Source organism: Lindgomyces ingoldianus (assembly GCF_010093535.1).
Source record: "Lindgomyces ingoldianus strain ATCC 200398 unplaced genomic scaffold BDR25scaffold_3, whole genome shotgun sequence".
NCBI classification, from domain to species: Eukaryota; Fungi; Ascomycota; class Dothideomycetes; order Pleosporales; family Lindgomycetaceae; genus Lindgomyces; species Lindgomyces ingoldianus.
The window spans coordinates 532,832-554,119 of record NW_022985164.1 but is presented as its reverse complement, the minus strand read 5'-3'; the positions used below and the strand labels follow the sequence as shown (position 1 = coordinate 554,119).

Sequence of the window (21,288 nt, the reverse complement as noted above, 5' to 3'; positions counted from 1 at the left end):
TTGAGTTTCTCCAGTTTTTCATCATTTCACGCCTATTCGCTCCTATATCCGACCCTGTAGCTCCAATATCTTCCTCGTTACAGTTTCAAATTCTTTTCTGAATTGCAAAACCTCTAACCACTGCTTCGGAATCGCTTCAACTCCATCCCTTGCCCCTAACAGCCCTCCGGCAATGGCACCATTCGTATCCGTGTCCCCACCAATCCTAACCACATCCACAAGAATATCTTCGAAGGACCTAGAATCCAAAACAGCCGCAATAGCAAGCGTAAGAGACTCAAGCACGTATCCCGACATCGCATCTGGAAAATCGTTTCCAGGACCCCAACCAGCGAGCTTCAACACTGACGTCTCCTTCCCTTTCTCAAAAGCCCTCACAACGGCAGGACAATCCAAATCCTCCGCAACTCTCTGCCCAATCTGCACCGCCTCCCTCGCCGTCTTCCCCACCACCATTGCAGCCACGATTTCATTGTATGCAGCACACGCCACAGTACATCTCGCATCATTATGCGTGATCGCGCTGATCTCCATGCTCTCCATCTTCCTCCTAGCACTAGATTCTTCAAACAAAGCCGAAGGAATACACCGCATCAAACTCCCATTCCCGGCCTTCCCATTCCCAGCACCACAATTCCTCGCATTGCCACTGCTCTGGTAATTACTCAACCCGATCCACGTTGCGTTCCCGATGTCCTGGGGTCCGGAGCCGGGCTCGCGATCGGGCCAGTTACCTTGCATCCAGCGGAGCGAGTAGTCGGCTGCGGATTTAGTGATGTCGAAAGGGGGTTCTGAGGAGTTGAAGTCCGAGGATGTTTTCCAGATGATGTAGTCCTGGTATGCGAGGAGTACGGCGCGGGTTAGATCCGTGTCATCGGTCGCGTGGCCTGGGGTCCAGTTGAAGGGTCCGCCTCCGGTTATGATGCGGTGCCCGTTGGGGTATTTGGATTGAATTTTTTCCCATGGCATGAATTCCAAGGTGGCTCCTAAGGAGTCGCCGGCATGCACTCCGAGGAGGGCGCCTAGGGTTTTGGAGAGGAGGGTGGGATGGGAATTGGGTGTGGAGGGCATGCTTGGAGCTGTAAGGGTTGGATTTTGGATTTTGGGTGTTTGGTTCATGGGGATTTCTCTTGCATATATGAGTTGATATTTGACACTATCGCCTGCTCGATTGAGAAATGGGCGATTATGATACGATGCACAGCCACCACTAATTTCTGCCAAGATATGTGGCTGCCCCGCCATAATCTATTGGTGAATTGATGAAGGTTTCGTCTCTTATTAAATAGACAGCTTTACTCCCTCAGCATTCGCTTAGCGAAGATTGCTTGGATGAGGGCAGCTAGGATTTCTTTTCCTTTCTACGCTAACTTCGATGCGTTCTCAACATTTTTATATTTACGCATTGCACCCAATATCCCTCCGGTCAAACTAAATTTCTACCATCCGCGCCAAATTGGTGGAGCAGGCATGACATATGTGGAGATATCGGTCGGAAATTTCATCTGCTCCGTTGTATTTCCTTCATGGAACCAGAAACCTGCGTTTTTATTAGCTTTCTCTCATATGCCCATCTAACTCGACCCATCACAACAGCTAAGGAACAGTATGGACGTACTTGGTTCACTAATATTGTACGCCCCAGGAAACCTCACCAAATGCCTTCTCCCCACCCTACCCCGCCCTCGTCCTAAAATTTCTACATGCGCACAAGCCACAAAGAAAGGAGTATCACCAAACTCTGGGCCTGGCTGAAACTGCTCAAACCGCATGAGATACTTCCCCGGCGGCGTCATCCTTGGTATCGTAACATTCATCCCATACTTACCCAACAAGCTCCATGTCGTCGAGTTCTCGGGCCCTGCGTACCCTATTTTAAACCAATCCCCAGAGCCGTCGTATGCGGAAATGTTCTCGGTGGGCGATTTTGACAGGAAGATTTGCCCCGGGCCGGGGTGCCAGATGACCGTTTGCCAATCGAATTCTGTCCAAGGTGGAGAGACCATGAAGCCGACTTCATCGCCGGCAATGATGGTTGCGGTTTCGATTTGTGGATGGGCGTTAGCATCGGAGCCGCAGACGATGGCGGGATCGTTGGGCGAGCGGACTGGGAGGCTAGATAGCAAAGGCGCTTTGTTGTAGCAATTCGCGATTTCACGGATGTATTGCCATTCGGTGGAGATTGTGTTATTGACTATGAAGCGGTTGAAGGTGTCTAGGGAATATGGGTGTTAGAAGGACTGGTGATGGAAGAGGGGTTTGGGCTGGGGGGAACTTGCACAGAGAGGTGGCTGTCTGGAAGATGGAGAGCAGAGATAGAGATAGACGCGTGCGCTTCATGGTGTTGAAAGGGGAACGGAATTGATGTGAATTTTTAAGGCGATAAGAAAATAATTTGAGTTTGCGTCAATGCTGGACTATATAACTTGAGTATTTACTTGGTTATGCTCACCGTCCAGAGGGTGCTGCATGTACGGGCGTATCTCGCATACACACTGCAGAAGGGTTTACGCTGATGCATGCATGCTCACAGATGAAGTGGGTTAAATTGTCGAATCAGTGCAGAAGCTTAGTGAGAATTCTTTCCATCATTCCTTCCAATACATGGGGTACAGTCTCTACAGAAGGATACATCAACCTTGAGGAGGTATGATTGGTAACTTGTAGAGTTCTGGATGGTGCAGAACATGAGCTTGTGGAAGGCTGCTAGAACGCATCGTAGTCAGACAATATTTTCAGTAGTTGGCCGATCCGAACCATGCATCATACTGAATTCGCTGAAAGACCCAGGGTAGACTGCATTTTAATTATTGTAGGGTTCGTAGTTGCCCAATGACGCATATGTGTTACCCTCATGTCGCCCGAGGAACCGGATCTCTAAATGAAGCAATTGATTGAGAAGGATTGAATATTAATTAGAATAGGCCTTATCGCTTACTCGAAGGGAGAAAACTGTAGTAATGATTCTAGATGCAAGTGGCATATTATCTAGACTATTTGCTATGAAGTATAGCCTCAAGGGGGGTTTGCCTGACCTGTCAGTGGACCACAAGAGCTCCAGGGCTGAGTCTGCGACACTTTTCAGTCACTCACAATCCAAGGCTGCGAAAGAAAGAGTATATACTATCTTCCCTCCGAAGGGAGGTAAAAGAGCTCGCTCACGGTCGCGATCTGGATTACTGATGATGGGAGATGCTGGTGGTCAAGAGTGGGAGTGAAATATTCCAAGGTTGCAGGGGAATACCTAGCCACTTCTGAGCACGGTAGCCTGTGGCTTATTCTTCTTGAAACAAAATATATCCTCCTCTTCTTCTCCACCCAAGCTCAGCAAAGATTTCCATCCTTTGTCACTCTATCTTCCAAGAAAAAGGTCGAAACTCCCCCAGAAAATTCTCCTCGTATACCTGGCAGCTGTGCATACCCAAGCCTATCCGTAACCTGACACGCTCATCGTTGAGATCTGCTCACCGTCAAGGATCAAAATGTCCGAATCTAGCCCCCAAACGGCAAGGCCGTCCACGCCTCAAACGTCACTCAGGGCCCAAGCACTGAGACTCAGCCTTGCGGTCCCCACGTTTTTTACACAATCCTATCTTGGGTTTCGCTCGGCTTACTTTTCACCAGGTGAGGGAGATCAAGGCTTTTTGGTGAAAAGCTTCTTAAGCCTGTTCCTTACGGAGACGGTCTTGGCGATCTTGTGACGATCGTGGGATGCACAAGTGCGAGTCCAGGCACGCTACAAGATCTAGGTATGACTGTTGACCTTGTCCAGTCGTTGAACAGTAGTTCTCAGATGCTTTGAGTCAACCTAGGGTTGGAATCTGCCAGCAATTCGACGGATAAGGCGCTTTGGTATGTGAGCAATCGGGCTTGGTTTCAGCCTCATGATGCTTCAATGTGGTTACATTGGTTTCCTTGGACGTCGTAGAATTGAGACCTTCTTGGTAGCGCATTGCTCTACCCTTGTCACTCTCAACTCCTGCTCACCTTGAGATCCGGTTTTGTGGAGTTAGGATGTCATTGGCATAGCCGAATCCTTTGCAAAATATGAAACCTCCAAAGCCTCGTCGCATTGACCTCGCAAAAGTCCGTATTTAACAACCTTCCAAATGAGTTCTGGCTCATGTCAAACATTTTCCTTGGGGGAGCTGAGGGCCATTGGCAAGGCCTGATGGAGGCCTTAGCACGTGGAGGTTCGAAGATCCAGGGGGAGAAAGGGACAGGAGAGTGAATATAAGTATGAGGTTAGTTCTCTGCTAAAAGAGAAGCATCACAGCAGTAAAACGAACTTCAAAGTCTTCTTATTCAACACTTCATATTTAATCGTTCTTTCAACCCTATACACTTCACTCTCTTCGACAGTCAACATGCGCTTCTTCACCGTCCTCCCACTCCTCTTCGCCGCAGCTCTTGCAGCTCCAGCTACCAACGCTGTGGTCTCTGTTGCCCGCGCCCCAAAGCCTGGAATTAGCGATATCACCGACAAGGCTAAGAGTGTGCTTGATACAAAGACAGCTGATGGTTGCGAGGTCGTTAGTAAGAGTGTCCTTCTCCTCGTGCCTGCGGCAACCGGGGAATACATCCTTCCACTAATCGCTAACTCAATGCTGTAGAGTGTATTGCTGCTCTCGCTCCGGCCTCGGTCACTTGTGCTGCTGCTTTGGTAGAGGATGGCCTGAGTACGTTGATACGATACCAATCCAATGCAGTACAGAAGCTGACGATAATAGACCCAATTGCGGATGCGGCTTGCTTTGCTACCGCTTTGAACACTGCACTCAACCCTGTAAGTACAAATACGCTACCATTGCTCGCAGAAAATAATTCTTCCTTAGCCCGCGGCTTGCGCCAACTGCGCGGACTAAATGATCTCAGCGGGTATCCGTTTCAGATGTGTCCATTGGTAGTTATGGGCTTGGTGAGTTAGAGAATTTGACATCTTGGCTAGTTATTTTCTGTATATAGGGGAGTGCAATAGAAATGGGTTTACATCCCAAAGTTACATAATTTGGTGGTGAACGAATTGAGAGCGGTTAGCATCGCGCTAATGGTGGAGCTCAATCTCAACTCAACCCATTGCTCACCCTCACAGTTCCGGCGCTATTACCTCGACCAACGCGTTCTCTCATCTTTTCTGTTTCTTGAAGCGTTTTCTTCCGAAATACTTGTCTCCCTTTTTTCAGAACCTGGCCAGCGTCTTTCTAACTACATACCTGTAGAGCACAGCACTCCACTCCTCGTAACTGTTGCCGGGTTTGGTGCTTCATCAGAGCCATGTACAGCAGCAATGCGCACTAAATGAGTAGTTCCACACCCTCGCAAACACACCTTCGATACCTTGATAATTGTCGTCCCAATGACGCTGTCACAGTGTCACGTTCAGCGTCATAGTTGACAAAATGAAGGCATGGCAGAAACAGATCCGCGACATTCGTAGCAAAACTGCATTCAAAATTAAATTTCCCCTCACTTGCTGCGTAGGATGTTTGTCACCTGTGCGAATCCCGGAGAGCTCTTTAGGAACATGGTGCAAACACCGACCTCTACATTCAACCCCAATCTCCGACACCGGATATCATAGAGTCATTGCGCCTGACTATCGAGATGCTGGTCAATCTTCCAAACCTTTGGAGGGCTGCGAGAAATCACAGATGGCAGGGGGCTTTTACCTGTTGATCTACTCCCACCTCGGCATCAAGCAGAAAGTCCATGTCGCAGGCCACGATATCGGCGGCATGATTGCCTACAGCTACGCATCTCATTATGCAAATGAAGTAGCAAGTGTGATATGGGGCGAATGTTCCCCATCGGGATCCGAGATTTACGAGAAGTGAAGGGTATACCAGACGCCCATTTCGTTTTTTCATAGCATGCTTGACCTGCTAAGCGCTGATTGCTGGTCACGAGAAGATTTACATGAAAAATTTCTTCGACAAACAATCGTACAACAGCAACGTAATCACACCAGAAGATTTGGGTCACTATGTACTTGCCTACTCTCAATCTGGAGCGATGCGGGCTGCGTTTAATGTGTACTGCGCATGTAAGAAAGACAGGGAAGTGAATCAAGCGTGGGCCACTAAATACGGAAAGAGCAAGGTTTCAGCGCACGGGTTAGTGGGCAGACGCTTTCTGCTTGCCCTTCATATTGAAGATATGTTGAAGGCTATGCACGAAGACTCGAAAGTCGTAACCATAGATGGGTCGGGACGCTATGTTGCGGAAGTGAACATAGGGACGTTCGTTGACGCAGTGTTTGAGTTCGTGGGCAAGCTTGAGGCATGAAGGCCGAGATAATCACGGTAACTAGCATGCCTCCATTTGTTCGAGTGGATTTGCTAAGATTTTCCCAGATTGAACAACTCTTACGTTTTGGGGACAAGACAAAAAGTCTGTTAATATCAATCGAGCGCACCCCTCAACGCGCATCAACCCATGTATGCAACTCCTACAGCCACATGCGACGTTCTTTGGACAGGAGACTAGCAGAAACTAAATGCGTAATATTGGAATGCAAAAGGATATAGCTAAGGAATTTGGCGGCACGAGCACAACCAAGTCAGCCCTATGCCTCACTCTGGGCGTCCTCCCATACTATGAAGGCGGCAGAAACGACTAAATTACTCATTCGAAAATACCCCCAAAAGAAATGTATATCGCTTAGAGAAAGAGCGGGCCTAGTATACGACACTACCTGCCCCTATTGCAACACTATGTACAATCTGATCTGGAGGGTGGTCTTCAACGGACAAAATACTAGCCGCCACTTTGATCCTTCAACCAGCTTTTTCCACTCTGGGGTCTACCGATGGTGTCTCGCATCAGAGACTTAGCTCATGGTTTTTTTTTCCTCTGGCAATGTCCCTTGTCCTCTAGCTTAGTCTTGTGTGCTACGCTTTTGTAAAATAAAATAAGAACCCTCTTAAAATTCACCACGTTGATTTCCAAGCAAAAGTTGTAAATCATTTGCTGGAAAGAGGGGAGAATACACCTGACACCTGCTATGGACAAGCTAGGAACGCTAGCAGACCAAAGCCGTCAAACCATTGTCGCCCAGGCTGTCGTGGTACATGCAGTGTTCGGAATCGGCAGGTGGAACACCTGCAGGTGCCTGCCGGTCGTCCCTGAGGCTCAATAATATTCCTAATCAAGCTAATAAACAACCCAATTAGGTGGTGTGGTTGAGGAAGAGAGCGTCGTACTAGTACTAGCACTCTCATCAATACAACATATGCACCCTGCGGACTTATCTGAAGTCATTATAGCCTTCTAGAAATCAGCTTAAACTTATATTTCTATATTGTTAACTAAATAGTGTAACGTGAAGCTATTTTACATGTACTTTTATATTATAAAGACTGGTAACTAATCCAGTATCCCGCTGGCACTTGGAATGGCTAGCCCTACTCTGTTTGGTGGTAAATTATAGCATGGTACCCCACACAAGACTATTTGGCATGCGCTAGCGTCTGCGGGGACAAATAACCTTATATGTGGGTATTGAAAAACACTTTATTTTATGTCGACAGCGGACTCGCCGTAGCGAAGGACAGAGTTCTGTGTTCTACTAGGTGGTCTCCTAACATCACACTCATATCTCGGTTGAGCTGAACATCGCCTACAACGAAGTTTTGAGAGAAATGAGGGATTGAAAGAGAGCTGTACAAAGACGCGGTGCGCGGTTCCTGCCTGTTACATTCGGCGTGAGATAAACTTAACCGCTGAGAGTGTACTTGGAATTACCACCAGCATTACCCCATCCCTCCGTCGCAAGGGTCTGGTAGTCCATCGTGCCTAATTTCAGGCCGGCGTTAGCCCAGGCTTTGAAATGGTTGGCGACCGTGACGGTGCCGCCACCCGGCCGCTTGTCTCGCCGGACCGAAATGTACTGCCAAAAGGTCGACGTTCCAACAATGGATGGCTGGCCCACTTGCTGGTGCTTCCAGATGTCGTATGTAGACCCATCACTCTCCAAGGTCCCAAGCTTGGTACCCTGTGCGGCCCCAGCGCCATTGCTGTATTCCTGGATGTAATACTCCACTAATGGGTTCTTCGACCAGCCATAGATGGAGACGAGAACGGTGCCAGCCGATGCGGTGGTGGAACCAGTGAAAGTGATGTTCCTGAACATACGTCAAAAAATGCATCGCGCCTAACCGTGGGCAAGAACAGAGAAGAGAGGTTGTGCTGGGGTGTATCCTTCCCTTGCTATGAAGGGGGGAAGCATTTGGGAGAAGAAAGGTGACGCTACCTCTCCGTCCCCGTTTTCCAGCCCTTCCCAACGACGAAGTCTCCAGCGCCAGAGAATGTGACCGAGTAACCATTCGAGCTAGGCGAGAAATTTACATTACCACCAGTCTTGTAGTTCTGGGTATAGTCTTGGCGGCGGGCGAGGTGGTCGTTTCCAAGCTCAAAGTCAGGGGAATCGTTACCCGCGGCGCGGCCCACGAGGTCAACTTCCTGCGATGCAGGTCCGTTAGGGTCAGAGACAGGAGCGGCAAGCGTTCCAGCAATTGACCAGATAGCAACGGCCAGATGAGTGAAGGCAACCATGATAGCGGCGACAAGCTTTGCGACAAGCTTTACTAGCGATATATAAAAGCTTGAATGTAGAGGTAGGTCAACCGAGAGGGGAGAAAGGAGAATCGTCTCCAATTATATCCTCCGAGTCCTGGCCGGCCCGAAAATTTACTTTATGGAGATGAGGCCGTAATTCATATGAGAAGTTCATATCGGTGGTGGTCATGAGCCAATTGGTGTGGCCGTATGTCAACCGCGGAACAACAAATAGCCAAGCGAAGCTTGTTTAAACAATCGGAAACACAATAATATGATCGCATACTGTCGAGAGGATTGGTAGAAAGAGTCGGATATTGAGCGTTGGGTGGAAGTCTATACGATTTTGTATCCAACAATCCTGAGCGCAATGTTCTGTCACAATGTAAAGTTCTCTAAGGCATTCTTGCTCAGCAAACTTAGCTAGCCCACGTGACAGTTTTAACAAATAATCAACACCTACTGATTCTTGTATGCTTTAGAATTAATCTGAGACTATCATGATCTTATTCTGCGCTCTGAATTCTACGTTTTCAACAAAATTACTTATCAATAAGCCAGATTATACCCAGTTGCTTACTACAAAAGGAAGCTGCAAGTACAGCAATCACTGCTCCCTCACCGTGTTCTCTCTCCACTTAATTGACTTGTAAAGTTACCTGTGCCCCTGCAAGACCATCCGCAGTGGCCGAGACTGTGATTTTTCCTGACGCTCCGGCATTGGCACGCACAATAGCAAGGGCGAGTCCGCTGAAGGCTTTCCGCGACAGGGACGGAAACGCGGTCATATCGGTAGGATCACCGTTATCGGTAGAAACGATCTGGCCCGGCCCAGAAGTAGAAAAGGTAATAGCGTTGCTTGCCCGTGGTACTGTATCCCCATTACTGTCGACAACCGCGACAGTAATAAAGGAGAGGTCGGAACCATCGCTAGTAATAGTTGTACGATCAGCGGAAATATTTAGTTTTGCAGCATCGCCGACGGTTTTTTTAGTATCAACTGCCCACTGCGCTCCGTTCTTGTAGGTAACAACACGTAGGTCGCCGGGCTGGTAAGTAACATTATCCCACCGGAAACGGTAATCATACTGTGCCTTCTTGAGTCGCCCGGCCGACTTCCCATTCACAAAAAGCTCAGCTTCGTTAGCGGCGGAAAATACATGAACTGGAGTAACTTGACCAACCCTCTCCGGCCAAGTCCAGTGAGGAAGAATATGCGCCATGGGAAATTCGGAGCGCCAACGAGATTGGTAGAGATAGAAGCGATCTTTTTTAAACCCTGCCATGTCGATAATCCCAAAATAGGAGCTTCGGGCCGAATCATATGGCGTGGGCTCACCTATATAGTCGAAGCCCGTCCAGACAAACTCACCAGCGACGAACGAGTTTCTATCCTGCTGCCCGAATACCTTATCTGGGGATGACCCCCAACTGGGCGCGTATAGCTCGTAGGCACTGACCTGCATGGCCGTAGGGTTTCCACCGGCGCTGGCACCACCAACAGTCGCGCTATTGCCGCTGGTTACTGGGAATATGTATGTGCCCCGCGTACTTAGTGCGGAAGAGGACTCGCTACTCCAGATCATCTTATTTGGATATGTTTTGTGGAAGCTGGGGAACGAGCCAGACGTTGAGGTGCCGAGGCCCTCGCCCTGATAGTTTAAGCCCTCGATATCTACGATGTCAGCCAAGGAGCTGCCCGCTGAGGCGGAGTTCATTGCCACTGTAACCGGTCGCGTCGGGTCCTCAGAGCGGGCTATGTCCCGGAGCACCTGGCCCGTCGTCCCTCCAGATGCCCCGGATTGTTCGCTAACCTCGTTACCGACGCTCCAGGCGATAACAGAAGGGTGGTTACGGTCCCGTCTGATAAAAGATCGGAGGTCCGGCTCGCGCCAATCCGTGAAGATTAAGTGGAAGTCATTCTTTGTCTTTTGGTTGTTCCAACAGTCGAAAATCTCGTCTAGAACCATAAACCCTAGTCGATCGGCCATATCGAGTAATTCGGGCGCTGGCGGATTATGCGACGTCCGGAGCGCATTGCTGCCCATCTCTTGTAGCATCTGTAGCTGGCGCTCAGCGGCCCGGACGTTGAAAGCAGATCCTAGAGAGCCTAAGTCGTGGTGATTGCACGTACCCTGGACACGCACCGCCTGGCCGTTGATTAGGAGCCCCTTATTTGCATCATACGTTATCGAACGGATACCAAAGTGGGTTTCGTAGGTATCCATTGCTGTAGGTGCTCCACTTGCATATAGAGTTGTTATGGCAACGTATAGATTTGGCTTCTGCGTTGGCGGTGGCCCCCAGAATAACGGGTTCATTACTGTAACTGAGCTGTTGAAAGCCTGCTTTGCGCCCGCTGCTACCTTTATTGTCCCCCGGGGGAATGTAGCTATTACGTCCCCTCTGGCTTTCCTAGTCATTGAATCTAGTTCATAGACTTCGGTGACTATATCAACCTGTCGACTGGTATTCTTTTGATTTTCGACCTCGACAACTAGGCTAAGAGTGGCTGATTGGGTAGAGACAGTTGGCGTCGTAATGTACGTGCCGTACTGGCCTACATGCGTCGAATCGACCTTGATGAGCCATACGTTTCGGTAGATACCGGCGCCAGGGTACCAACGTGACGAGTCCAACGCATTATCTACCCGAATAGCTAGCAAGTTGTCACCGGCTTTTGCATACGGAGTGAGGTCCAGACGGAAGGAATTATAACCGTATGGCCACCCGCCGACTAGGTTACCGTTTAGCCAGACTGCTGTATAGGACATGGCGCCGTCGATGTCCAGGAAGATGGACTTGGTAGCCTCGATATCGTCCGGGGCTATCGTCACCTTCCGGCGGTACCAACCAACTCCATTAGAGGGCAACCGACCCATCCCACCTCCGATCCCAGGAGCGTTAAAAGGGCCTTTGATGGCCCAGTCGTGCGGCAGATTGACGGCCTCCCAAGCGCTATCATCAAACGATGCTTGCACGTAGTTGACGCTGTTGCCCGGAGGGGTTCCCGAAGGCCGCTGACGTTCAGCACCTTTGATGAAGTCATTGGCCGAAGGAAGGATCCATTGCTTCAGCGTGCTGTATGACAGAGAGTCGGGATTCGATGTGAAGCGTGAAAACCGCCAGCCCGCATTGAGGCTAATGCGTTCGCGGCCCACTACTGCAGCTGCATCGGCACGAGGACTCTTGATTATAAGGGCTCTAGCAGGCTGGAGATTCGCGAACAGGAGCAAGCCTAATAAGATAAGTCGGCAGGTGGTGTACATTGTTGGTATGAAAAGTGGCATCTTTACGGATGAGCATGTGTGTTTGTGATCTCATGAATGGGAGGTTACTTGGGAGTTTATTTATCAATTGAACTTGCAACATCCAGTGAAATTGGCGTAATCGTTGTCGCGGAGGAAAGTAGTTGCGCGACTGTTACCGAATAGTGTAGTGTCTCCCGATTGGCGCTCTTTTGGTGCAAGAGCACCCTGTTCCCTATTAGCATTCAGTCGTATTGGAGGAAAAAGAACGCCGAAATTGCAGGCTATATGTTTCCAATCTCCGGAAATTTCGAATAAAACGAAACAAAACGAAAAGAACTGCTGCCTATGCAACTTTAGTGTTTCTTTTAGCCTAATCGGGGAGTGTTGTTTCAGTCTTGGTCGATATCGGATTAGCTCGCTGTTTGACTGTGGCAATATCTTCTTAGGTCGGTATGAGCATTGCTCGACAACAAATCCCTAGTAGCATTAGATATTTGGAGAAACTCGTATGAACCTCAGGTGATGGTCTTGGTGAAGTCGCAGGAGATGATTCTTTTAACATTTTGGGCAAATAAAGTTCTACAAGGAATATGGAGAAGCTATGGAAAGATATAGTGAGTCAAAAAGATTTGCTTAAAACATTGCCCTACTTCCAGAGCTGGATCAAATTACCCTCTTCAGTGCCAACATTTCCAAGCTTCCGCACAACACAGAAGCTTTTAGTATTGTAATTCTCTACTTTAGGTACTTTCCAAAGAAATCCACTAATTTAGGTCCAGCTTTATCGATATGGTCATAAAGATCCGCATGAGTTGAGCCATCAATTACCATCAACTCTTTCGGTTCTTTCGCTTTTTGAGCCCCGTATTCGCTATACCATTTCGTTGCTGCCTTCGTTCCTGTTATCATCAGCAGTGGCCTTGGGCTGATCATATCGTTATGAGCGAAGGCATCGAAGTTCGCCATTATGTCCCAACTTCGGGGGAGACAAACATTTAGTGCGCGTTCATGCGATTGCCTCTTGCGATAGTACTGCGCAAGATCTTGGAAGGAATCTAGGAGATTGGCGGCATCTTCGAGTTTCTCAGGCAACATATGCACGATTGGGATTTTCTCGCCAGTGATGTCGCTGTTGCGGTCTTTGGCGGCAGCCTCGAGTTGAGAATTTAGAATATCTATGCTGGAGGAGTCCTTATCAAAGCCACGCCTGGCCATGGTGCCAACACATACTGCAGCCGATGTTGCACAAGCCTTGATGCGAAGGTCGGTCTGGGCCGTGAAAGGAGCGTAGCCGCCTGAAGCACAGATGCCGAGGACGCCTATCTTACCAGAGTCTACATCGTTCCGACTAACAAGGTAGGTGACGGCAGATTTGATCTCTTCGACACGTTGGTAAGGGTCTTCAAGATTTCGAGGTTCGCCCTGGGATTCCCCTTGATAAGCAGCATCATAGCAAAGGCAAATGAAGCCAGCCTTTGACAGGATATGAGCATAGTTTGCAGGGGACTGCTCTTTGATCGAGGTCCAAGGATGGCATATGATAATGGCAGCGCCAGAGCGATCTATAGATCCGGACGTTGGGTTGTAGAGATGCGCAGCGAGTTTGAGGTTGCGAGCGAGGAAGGATACCTGCTCAGGAGAGGAGGTGGTGGTCATTCTTGTTCAAAGTACTGAAGTCAATTGATATGATTATTCGGTGAATGTGTTAGACCCTATGTCTAAGATTACGGGATCTTCTTTTATACATCGTCCATAGATATGAGAAAACTCTTCAAGGGTTTCGGACTTCATCGGTCGTGGGAAACCACGTAATCGGAATTTCGGATCAAGCTGTAGGTAGGGGTTGAATGCAGGGCGTTGTGACAGTCCGTCCAACCCAAAGAATTTCGGCCGCTTGAGAGCACCCTGGCCTCTCCTCCATGCTTTTTCGACCCTCAATTCGGCTAGAAGATGTAGATGCTGTAGTTTCCAAGGTTGAAGCTTGCGAGACTGTCGGAGTAAGCATTCCAGAAATTGTTCTGGAGCTGGCCATGGCTTTGTGGCATGAAACCCTCCAAGACAAGCCCTCTCCCATGCTCTAATGAGCAATCGACATTTTTATTACAGTAACCTTTTATGTTTTAGTTCTATTTCGGCATCGCCGTACAGATACGATTGCAATATTGGCTTTCCAAATATAATTTTCCAAAGAGGTGTCAAGTCAGCGACACAACTTAAGAGAATGCAGTTGGGTAATGCAAGTCCATGAACAATTCTCACCCGAGAACGAGTCCGGAGAGGGTCGTTGTAGGATATTAGCGCTGTGACAAAGCCCTCTAAATGTTGAAATAGGAAACAAGCAGTGTATATAACACAGCCTAAGTAACAGCAGTAATGCCTCAAGCACCAACAACTTGCCAATCCGGAGGGACCATATCCAGGTGTCGTTTCAAGGTTCGGCTGAATTCCTCCGGTGCCATAGAGTGTCCCTTTTCCCGCCGTATCAGCCCTACCTGATGGTTTATCCGTGAATTCTGCATTTCCTTTGAAGTCTTGCAGATAATTTCTTGCCAATTTCCTCCAAATTCTATTTTCCAGAGACGCCGTAATTCACTTGAGACTTCGTCGCTAACATCCTTCCATAGATGTCCTTCTTTCTTCCTTTTCACCCCTTGTTCATGTCTGACTTGAAGAACAATGTCCAGAGCATCCCCAGCCCAGACACCTCGATGAAGATTCAGGTCGCTTCTCTGGCAGTTCTGACGTTGCACTGGTTCAGATGACCAACATATCCGGGACAAAATAGCTTCGCCTAGACCTAGAAAATCGACGAATGGCCCATGGATGTACTCTGGTCTCAAAGCGATCGCAGCCACTCTTACGAGTTCCTTTTTATTTAAGTTCCGTAATACCCACGGCTCCTTCTTGTCGTAGCAGTCACCCGGCCAGTCATTCCAAGGACAAATTATGTCCAAGAGTCGAGATGCTTCCCAATGCGTGATGCTATTCCACCTCCGATCCTTTAGCACATCCCCGAGGAACTTATCTGGGAGGGTTTGCGACGCATGTGGAGAGAGTGGATTATCTTCTAGAGCGAGTGTGAAAACATCGTATAGGGTCGCCCAGATTCCGGTATCCTCATCTACCAGAGCATCAAATTCATCCCTACCATCCTTGTCTAGTAAAAGTTCCGGCCAATCACCGGCATATATATTTTTTCCAATAGCAATGACACGCTCATCTGCCCACCGGCCAAGATGCGGAATGTAGAGGGCTCGAATGTGCTTTTGACCCACGCGTTCAAAAAGAGAGTTAGAAAGACTAAGACTGACAGCATCTTCCATGTTAAGGAGTTCGAAAATAATGTCGAGCAATTCGTTTGGGAGAGCGTAGAGTGAACTTTGATTGAATTCACCACTCGCCTCATTGCCAACTTCGAACTTCAGTCTACGGCCGATCCTCTCTGGCTCAAATTTACTGCGAGATAGTCAAACCAATATTTTCTGGATATACGTAAGGTAGCGTACGGGAAGGCATGGGGTTCAACGGGATGTGCAAAGAGTTCGACAAGGCTTGCCGGTGATCGATCAAAGAGCATTCGAAGAAGCTCTGTATGAGGTAGGTTGAGAGCTTCCTGTTTGTAAGGAGCTACGATACCAAATGCTTGGCCCATTGCGGAGGCTGAAATGCCTTGTGGACCTCGGAAAGCGAGGTGTTGTGATTCAAGTGTGAGGCGGGGTTAGACGAGAGCCTTGTCGCATCTTGCGGCCTCAGGCATCCACCTTTTTTTTTGCATATTTCTAATCCTCTTTCGGCCTAGCGTGCTTCCCTTCATTCCAATGACACACGGTACAAAATTTTCACAGGGCGCAGCTCAGCTGACCTGGGCCACTTACCTTGGCTAAGGTAACTTAGTGTCACGATTGTGCACGAGTAAGGTTATAGAGCTTCACAGAGGTCTAGTTTAATTACTACGTGAGGTATCATAGTAGGTACAAGACATTATGTAAGGAATAAGAAGGTTTAAAAGAAAATTAGTAATTAAATACTTAGCTTAGAAGTCTAAGCGCTTTAAGTATAAATTAAGCCTATTTTAAGTTTAGTTAGTGTTAAAGCAGTTTATACTTAAGTTTATATTTATGTTGTGTTATATTTATATTAAACATGCACTAATAATACTTTAGTACGCGTCTAATATAGTTATGTCTAGGATCTAGGGAGGATACTGTAACAGTACTCCCCCCTTTATTAGGAAGAGAATCCTTTACATTAGTAGTTCTAGCATTAAGTTGTCTTTATTAAAGTACAGATTTAGTTTAAATAAGTATTAAGCGTAGAATTAAGTTATTATAAAGTTTTTTTATAGGGCTTCTATAGGTTTCTACAACAGTTTGTTATATCTAGTTTATTTTATAAAGTATTTATAGATATGTTTTTTTTTATTAAACTAGATCTATTTAATGTCTTTTATAATATATTTTAGTTTGTTATTTATAATAACAAGTTTAAGTAGCAAGTTTAGCTGTCTAGGTAGATAGTTAAATTTAGAGGCTACTTAGCGCAGTAATAATACGTAGAACACAGGGTGTATCTTTATGCTGTTAGGTAGGATTAATTAGTAAGTGTGTAATAAAACTATATAGGCTACTGTAAAGAAGCTAAAGTTCTTTTAATTAAGTTTCTTTAATTATTAGTTTATTTAGATATTTTTAGTATCTAGCTAGACCTTCTTACTAGCTGCATACGCAGAGGTAGAGGTTTAGAATTAGTTTATGTACTCTTATTAAAAAGCTTAAGCCTATGTAAGCTTTTTATAAACATATTTAAATATATTTTAAATTTTATTAATAAGTTTATTTATATTTATTACTTATACAGATTAATAAGTTAGTTAGGAGGTATTTATAAGTAGTTTAAATTTTATTTAGGGGTAGTATTTATAGTTTGCTAAAAACAGAGATACTTATGTTAATTTAGATGTTATGTTATTAGCTTTAAACTATGCTATAGCTAACTATTTTACCTAGTTATTTTACTAGTAGTTTATGTACACTTATAGAACTTATTTTATTATAGTGTTTATGTTTTTAGTTTAGCTGTTAGTCTCTAGGTAAAAAGCTATAGATAAGTAGAAGATAATTTAGAGCTGTTTACAGAGTTTGTTCTAGAAGGCTAAGACAAACTATGTACTTCTATCTAATATAATTATGTTAGGCAGGCTATAGTAAACCTATATGTATTAGTAGAATAACTAGGCTATATTAGGGGCAGTTATAGAGAAATATAGTATTAAGTGTTAATACTTAGTTAAGTAATTAACAACTACTATAATATTTATATACTCTTTAAATAAAAGTAGGTTTATAATAAAATTAATTAATATATCTTTTTAAGCTTATTTAAAAATTAGAAGTAGTTTAAGTAGGCTATTATACCTTTTTTAAAAGGCCTTTACTTTACAGCAAGTATAGCAACATAATATGTATTAGCGTACAGTATAGAACATGCAGGGCTAGTAGTACTCTCTCTGTAGTAGGTTAAGAGTCTTTTCTCTGCCTAGGTGTCCTCTAGCAGGCAAGTTATGTATAATTTAGAGTAGTTTAATTCTTAGTTTATTAGAATTAAAAATTATAAGTTAGTTATAGTAATATAGCTTACTATTTTAGTTTTTATAGTTAGCTAGTGTTACTTTTTTTAACTAACTAGCGCTATTTTAGAGTAGGTCTAAGGTTTTTTAAATAAATTTATTATTTAGATACTTATTAGTAATAATTTAATTAATTATCTAATTTATTTTATTTAGGTTAAAGTCTAAAAATAGCTTAAGTTAAAGTAAAGTTTAGTGTTAAGCCTTTTACACTTCTTTTTAAGTAAAGATGTTTTAGAATTGCTTTATAAAGGCATCTAGTTTCCCTCTGTTTTAACTAAGATAATAAGTAATCTTAAAATTAAAATAAGACAAGTATTTAGACTAATAAGCTTGTTAGTAGCTAAGTTATTTTATAGTTATAAAGTACTATAAGTTCTTATAGTTAGATAGGACCTATATTAAATGCGCTGCACCTTCTAGTTTAGGTTGCTATTATTTAAAGCAGTATACTATAGTAAGTAATTTCTTATTATAGATTTTATAATTACTTTTTATAAGACTTATTCTTTTTAAGAAGTATATAATAGGCTTAATAGTCTTATCTAGCTTAGTCTAGAAAAAAACTTCTGCTACTACATAGTCTAAGGCATTAGCTTCTACAAGTATTAGTAGTTTAAAGTTAAAGTAGTAGAGTATTAAGGCTTTAGTAAAGGCTTTTTTTAGCTAGTTAAAAGACTATTAGTAATTTAAGTTAAAGTTAAATTAAACTTTTTTTTTAGTAAGTGTAATTATAAAGCTTACTAGCTGCAAAAAGTTATTAATAAATTATTAGTAAAAGTTAGTAAATTTTATAAAAGCTTAAATGTTTTTTATATCTTTTAGGTATTACTAATCTAGCATAGTCTAAACCTTAATAGGGTCTATTTAGATGCTATTTATAAAGATTACATATTTTAAATACATAACCTTTAATTAGTAGAACTTGCATTTATCTATGTTAAGTTATAGACCTGCTTCTTTTATAGCCTTTAGCACTAAGCGTACATGCTATTTATGCTCTAAAAGGCTATTACTATAAATTAGAATATTGTTAATATACATAGTGCAAAACATGTCTAGGTAGAGTTAGAGCAAGTTGTTTACAAAATGTTAAAAAGTACTAGGCGTGTTAGCTAAGCTAAAGGGTATTACTAGGTACTTAAATAGTTTATATTAGGTCTAAAATGCTATTAGCTACTTATTACTCTTTACTATTCTTAGCTTATTAAAAGCAGTAATAATATCTAACTTTATAAAATACTTTGCTTTACTTAGTTAGCTTAGAGTTTTCTATAAAAAAAAAATTAAGTATTAGTTTTTAATAGTAATAGTGTTTAGTCCTTAGTAGTTAACATAAAATTAAAGCCTACTCTTAGGTTTTTTTATAAATAGTATAAGTAACACTACTAGTAAGAAGCTAGCTTAAATAAACCCTTTTTCTAGGTTCTTATTAAAGTATTTTTAAAGCACTTTTAATTTATTTAGCAATATTTTATATAGTAGCCTATAACTAAGTTGTTTACTAGGCTTAAGAGTTATTTAGTAATTATATAAATGTTATATTAAAAGCTTATTAAACTTATCTTAAAAAAAAACATGTAATAGGTTATAGTAGTTTTAAAAGACTATTATCTTTAAGTTAGTGTGTTTTTAGAGAGCTAAAGCTTAGTCTATATTAGAAATTATAACTACGTAGATTTTATAATTTAGTTATTAAGCTAGAGTTACAAATAAAGCAGGTCCTATGTAGCAGATGTCTATCTGCTGTTTAAGTCCTAGTTTGTGTTTAAATTAAGTAAGTAAAAGTTCTTTAAAGGCTTTCTCTTCTTTAAGTTTAAGTAGTTGTTAAATTATTTTATATAGCTTATCTTAGTAAAAGGCCTAGCTTATTAGCCTTACTTAAGTAGTTTTTTTCTAGGTTATTAAAAAGTAAGTTTAGAAACCTTTTATATTAAGTGCTATTTAAGTGTTATTTAAGTGTAAGCATAAGTATATATCTTAGCATTAAAAAAAGTTAAAGTTTAGAACTTACTTTTAGTAATTAAAGGCAACTTTATGCTAATATAGCTATAGTTGTTCTAGGATTAAGTTATAATGTTCTATATTTATTATATAAAGCTTAATCTACTTCTTATAGTGTTAGTAGGTAATTATAATAGTTGTAGTATAAAAGATAAAACCTTTTTTAAGTTATTTTCTATTAAATCTAGTTAAGTAAATTATTTAAGTAAGTAGTGTTAATTAAAGATTTAGTTTACACACTAGTTTTTTATTAATGTAACCTATGCTATTTACTCTTAAGTTAATAAGAGCTTATATTAAAGCTAATATAGTTCTTTATTATAAACATATAAAAATATTAACTTAGTACTTTTAGTTATTAGTAGGGGACTTAGCCTATAAGTTAGTAAAGATCTAGTGTTAAATTAGTCCTAGAGAGTAACTTAGCTCTAGAACAAGCCTTTTTACAGGCTCCTACTACTATAGCTGCAGCTATATTAAGAGTAGCAAAGGGGATTAAAGCTTAAATATAAGTTAAAGCCCTTATAAAAATAAAATTAAAATAGTAAAGATCTTTAATAAGTACTAGTAGCACTACTTGCGCAGACTTAAAAAAGAGGAATAAAGCAGTTTTAAAAAATATAACTATACTTACTACACTTAAAGCATTAACTTTTTTTCTTATAATCTTTATACTTTTTAGAACTAACTAGAGCATAATTTAAATTAATTTTTATTATATTAGGGTCCTTATTTGTAACTACGCTAGTTTAGGGGTGTATTAGGGCTTGTATAGGGAGAAACCTTATGTTATTATTATAGGTAGCAATTAGGTTTGCATACATGTTAAGGTTGTTTAGAAGGGGTTCTCCTACTATAGCGCGTTACAGTTTAGTTAAGAGGGAGTTACATAAGGCTATAATTAGACTTATTTTATTTAGGCCTATATTAAATGCAAGTTAGTAGAACTTAGTAAAGTGTAAAGTAAAGCTTTTTTTTTTTTGTTATAAAGTGTTTAGGCAACTTAGGGCTATTAACTCTTTATTTAAGTCTCTATAAGTTACTTATAAAAACACTATAAATTAATCTAGGTTAATAATATTCTTATTTATTAGTAAGTTAATTAAGGCTGTTATATTACAGTTAAGTTAAGAGTAGGCATATAGTAACTAGAAGTGTTTAGAGAGAAATTAGTCTATATTTTCTTTAAGTTTATATTAGAGCTTGTGTAGGAAGAAAGGTAGGTCTTTCTATTTTTTATTAAATAGTAGGAGATTAGAGAGTTAGTTAAATTTTATTACTAAGTTAAAAAAGTTACAAGTTATAAGTAGTGTTAGGCAAAAAAAAGTTAAGCTATCTCTAGACTTTTAGGTAGACTTTAAGGCTAGTAAGTTCTTAGTTTCTTTTACTATAACAAAAGTTAAGGCAAAAATAAACTGCTTAATAACATAAAGCTGTTCTTTAAAGTCCCTTTAAAAAGCTTTAAAGCTTATAACATAGTAGCTTTTTTATAAAGTAAGTGCTTTTTAAAAGGCTTTTTAGCTTACTTTAATAGCTTAGAGTTATGCAAGTACTAAGCTTATTAAATTAGATTTAAAGGCTATTCTTAGCTAAAGTTTTAACATAACATAATATTATAATTATGCATAAGTAAGGTTATAGAGCTTTATAAAGGTCTAGTTTAATTACTACATAAGGTATTATAGTAGGTACAAGACATTATGTAAGGAACAAAAAGGTTTAGAAGAAAATTAGTAATTAAATACTTAGCTTAGAAGTCTAAGCGCTTTAGGTATAAATTAAGCCTATTCTAGGTTTAGTTAGTGTTAAGGCAGTTTATGCTTAAGTTTATGTCTGTGTTGTGTTGTGTTT

General features: G+C 42.5%; 8 protein-coding genes across 8 annotated transcripts; 2 read left to right on the top strand and 6 right to left on the bottom strand.

Moving 5' to 3' along the window:
* BDR25DRAFT_300364 (ADP-ribosylglycohydrolase family protein) lies at window positions 1–1,130 on the bottom strand. Its single transcript, XM_033689355.1, has one exon. The coding sequence runs from the start codon at window positions 1,069–1,071 to the stop codon at window positions 43–45; it is 1,029 nt and encodes a 342-aa protein (XP_033553142.1). The 5' UTR covers window positions 1,072–1,130; the 3' UTR covers window positions 1–42.
* Window positions 1,131–1,574: 444 nt separating this feature from the next.
* On the bottom strand, window positions 1,575–2,198 carry BDR25DRAFT_209767 (uncharacterized protein; the record flags this gene model as incomplete). Its single annotated transcript, XM_033684613.1, has 1 exon — window positions 1,575–2,198. A coding segment is annotated over one exon (624 nt), but the record flags the coding sequence as incomplete, so codon positions are not given.
* A 2,169-nt stretch (window positions 2,199–4,367) lies between these two features.
* BDR25DRAFT_309714 (uncharacterized protein) lies at window positions 4,368–4,835 on the top strand (the record flags this gene model as incomplete). Its single annotated transcript, XM_033691111.1, has 4 exons — window positions 4,368–4,536; window positions 4,614–4,679; window positions 4,731–4,786; window positions 4,818–4,835. The coding sequence occupies 4 exons, from the start codon at window positions 4,368–4,370 to the stop codon at window positions 4,833–4,835; spliced, it is 309 nt and encodes a 102-aa protein (XP_033553140.1).
* A 564-nt stretch (window positions 4,836–5,399) lies between these two features.
* Window positions 5,400–6,285, top strand: BDR25DRAFT_375160 (alpha/beta-hydrolase; the record flags this gene model as incomplete). Its single annotated transcript, XM_033697370.1, has 2 exons — window positions 5,400–5,781; window positions 5,888–6,285. 2 exons carry the CDS (start codon window positions 5,400–5,402, stop codon window positions 6,283–6,285), a joined length of 780 nt encoding a protein of 259 aa, XP_033553139.1.
* A 1,429-nt stretch (window positions 6,286–7,714) lies between these two features.
* Window positions 7,715–8,553, bottom strand: BDR25DRAFT_210463 (putative endo-1,4-beta-xylanase 1; the record flags this gene model as incomplete). The annotated part of the gene is made up of 2 exons (XM_033684648.1): window positions 7,715–8,123; window positions 8,252–8,553. 2 exons carry the CDS (start codon window positions 8,551–8,553, stop codon window positions 7,715–7,717), a joined length of 711 nt encoding a protein of 236 aa, XP_033553138.1.
* Window positions 8,554–9,194: 641 nt separating this feature from the next.
* Window positions 9,195–11,846, bottom strand: BDR25DRAFT_375153 (glycoside hydrolase family 2 protein; the record flags this gene model as incomplete). Its single annotated transcript, XM_033697369.1, has 3 exons — window positions 9,195–9,202; window positions 9,233–11,760; window positions 11,824–11,846. 3 exons carry the CDS (start codon window positions 11,844–11,846, stop codon window positions 9,195–9,197), a joined length of 2,559 nt encoding a protein of 852 aa, XP_033553137.1.
* Window positions 11,847–12,542: 696 nt separating this feature from the next.
* On the bottom strand, window positions 12,543–13,463 carry BDR25DRAFT_309711 (alpha/beta-hydrolase; the record flags this gene model as incomplete). The annotated part of the gene is made up of 1 exon (XM_033691110.1): window positions 12,543–13,463. The coding sequence occupies one exon, from the start codon at window positions 13,461–13,463 to the stop codon at window positions 12,543–12,545; it is 921 nt and encodes a 306-aa protein (XP_033553136.1).
* A 604-nt stretch (window positions 13,464–14,067) lies between these two features.
* On the bottom strand, window positions 14,068–15,490 carry BDR25DRAFT_339362 (uncharacterized protein). Its single transcript, XM_033693376.1, has 2 exons — window positions 15,314–15,490; window positions 14,068–15,263 (listed from the first exon to the last, which is right to left on the bottom strand). The coding sequence occupies exons 1-2, from the start codon at window positions 15,457–15,459 to the stop codon at window positions 14,186–14,188; spliced, it is 1,224 nt and encodes a 407-aa protein (XP_033553135.1). The 5' UTR covers window positions 15,460–15,490; the 3' UTR covers window positions 14,068–14,185.
* Window positions 15,491–21,288: the final 5,798 nt, after the last annotated feature.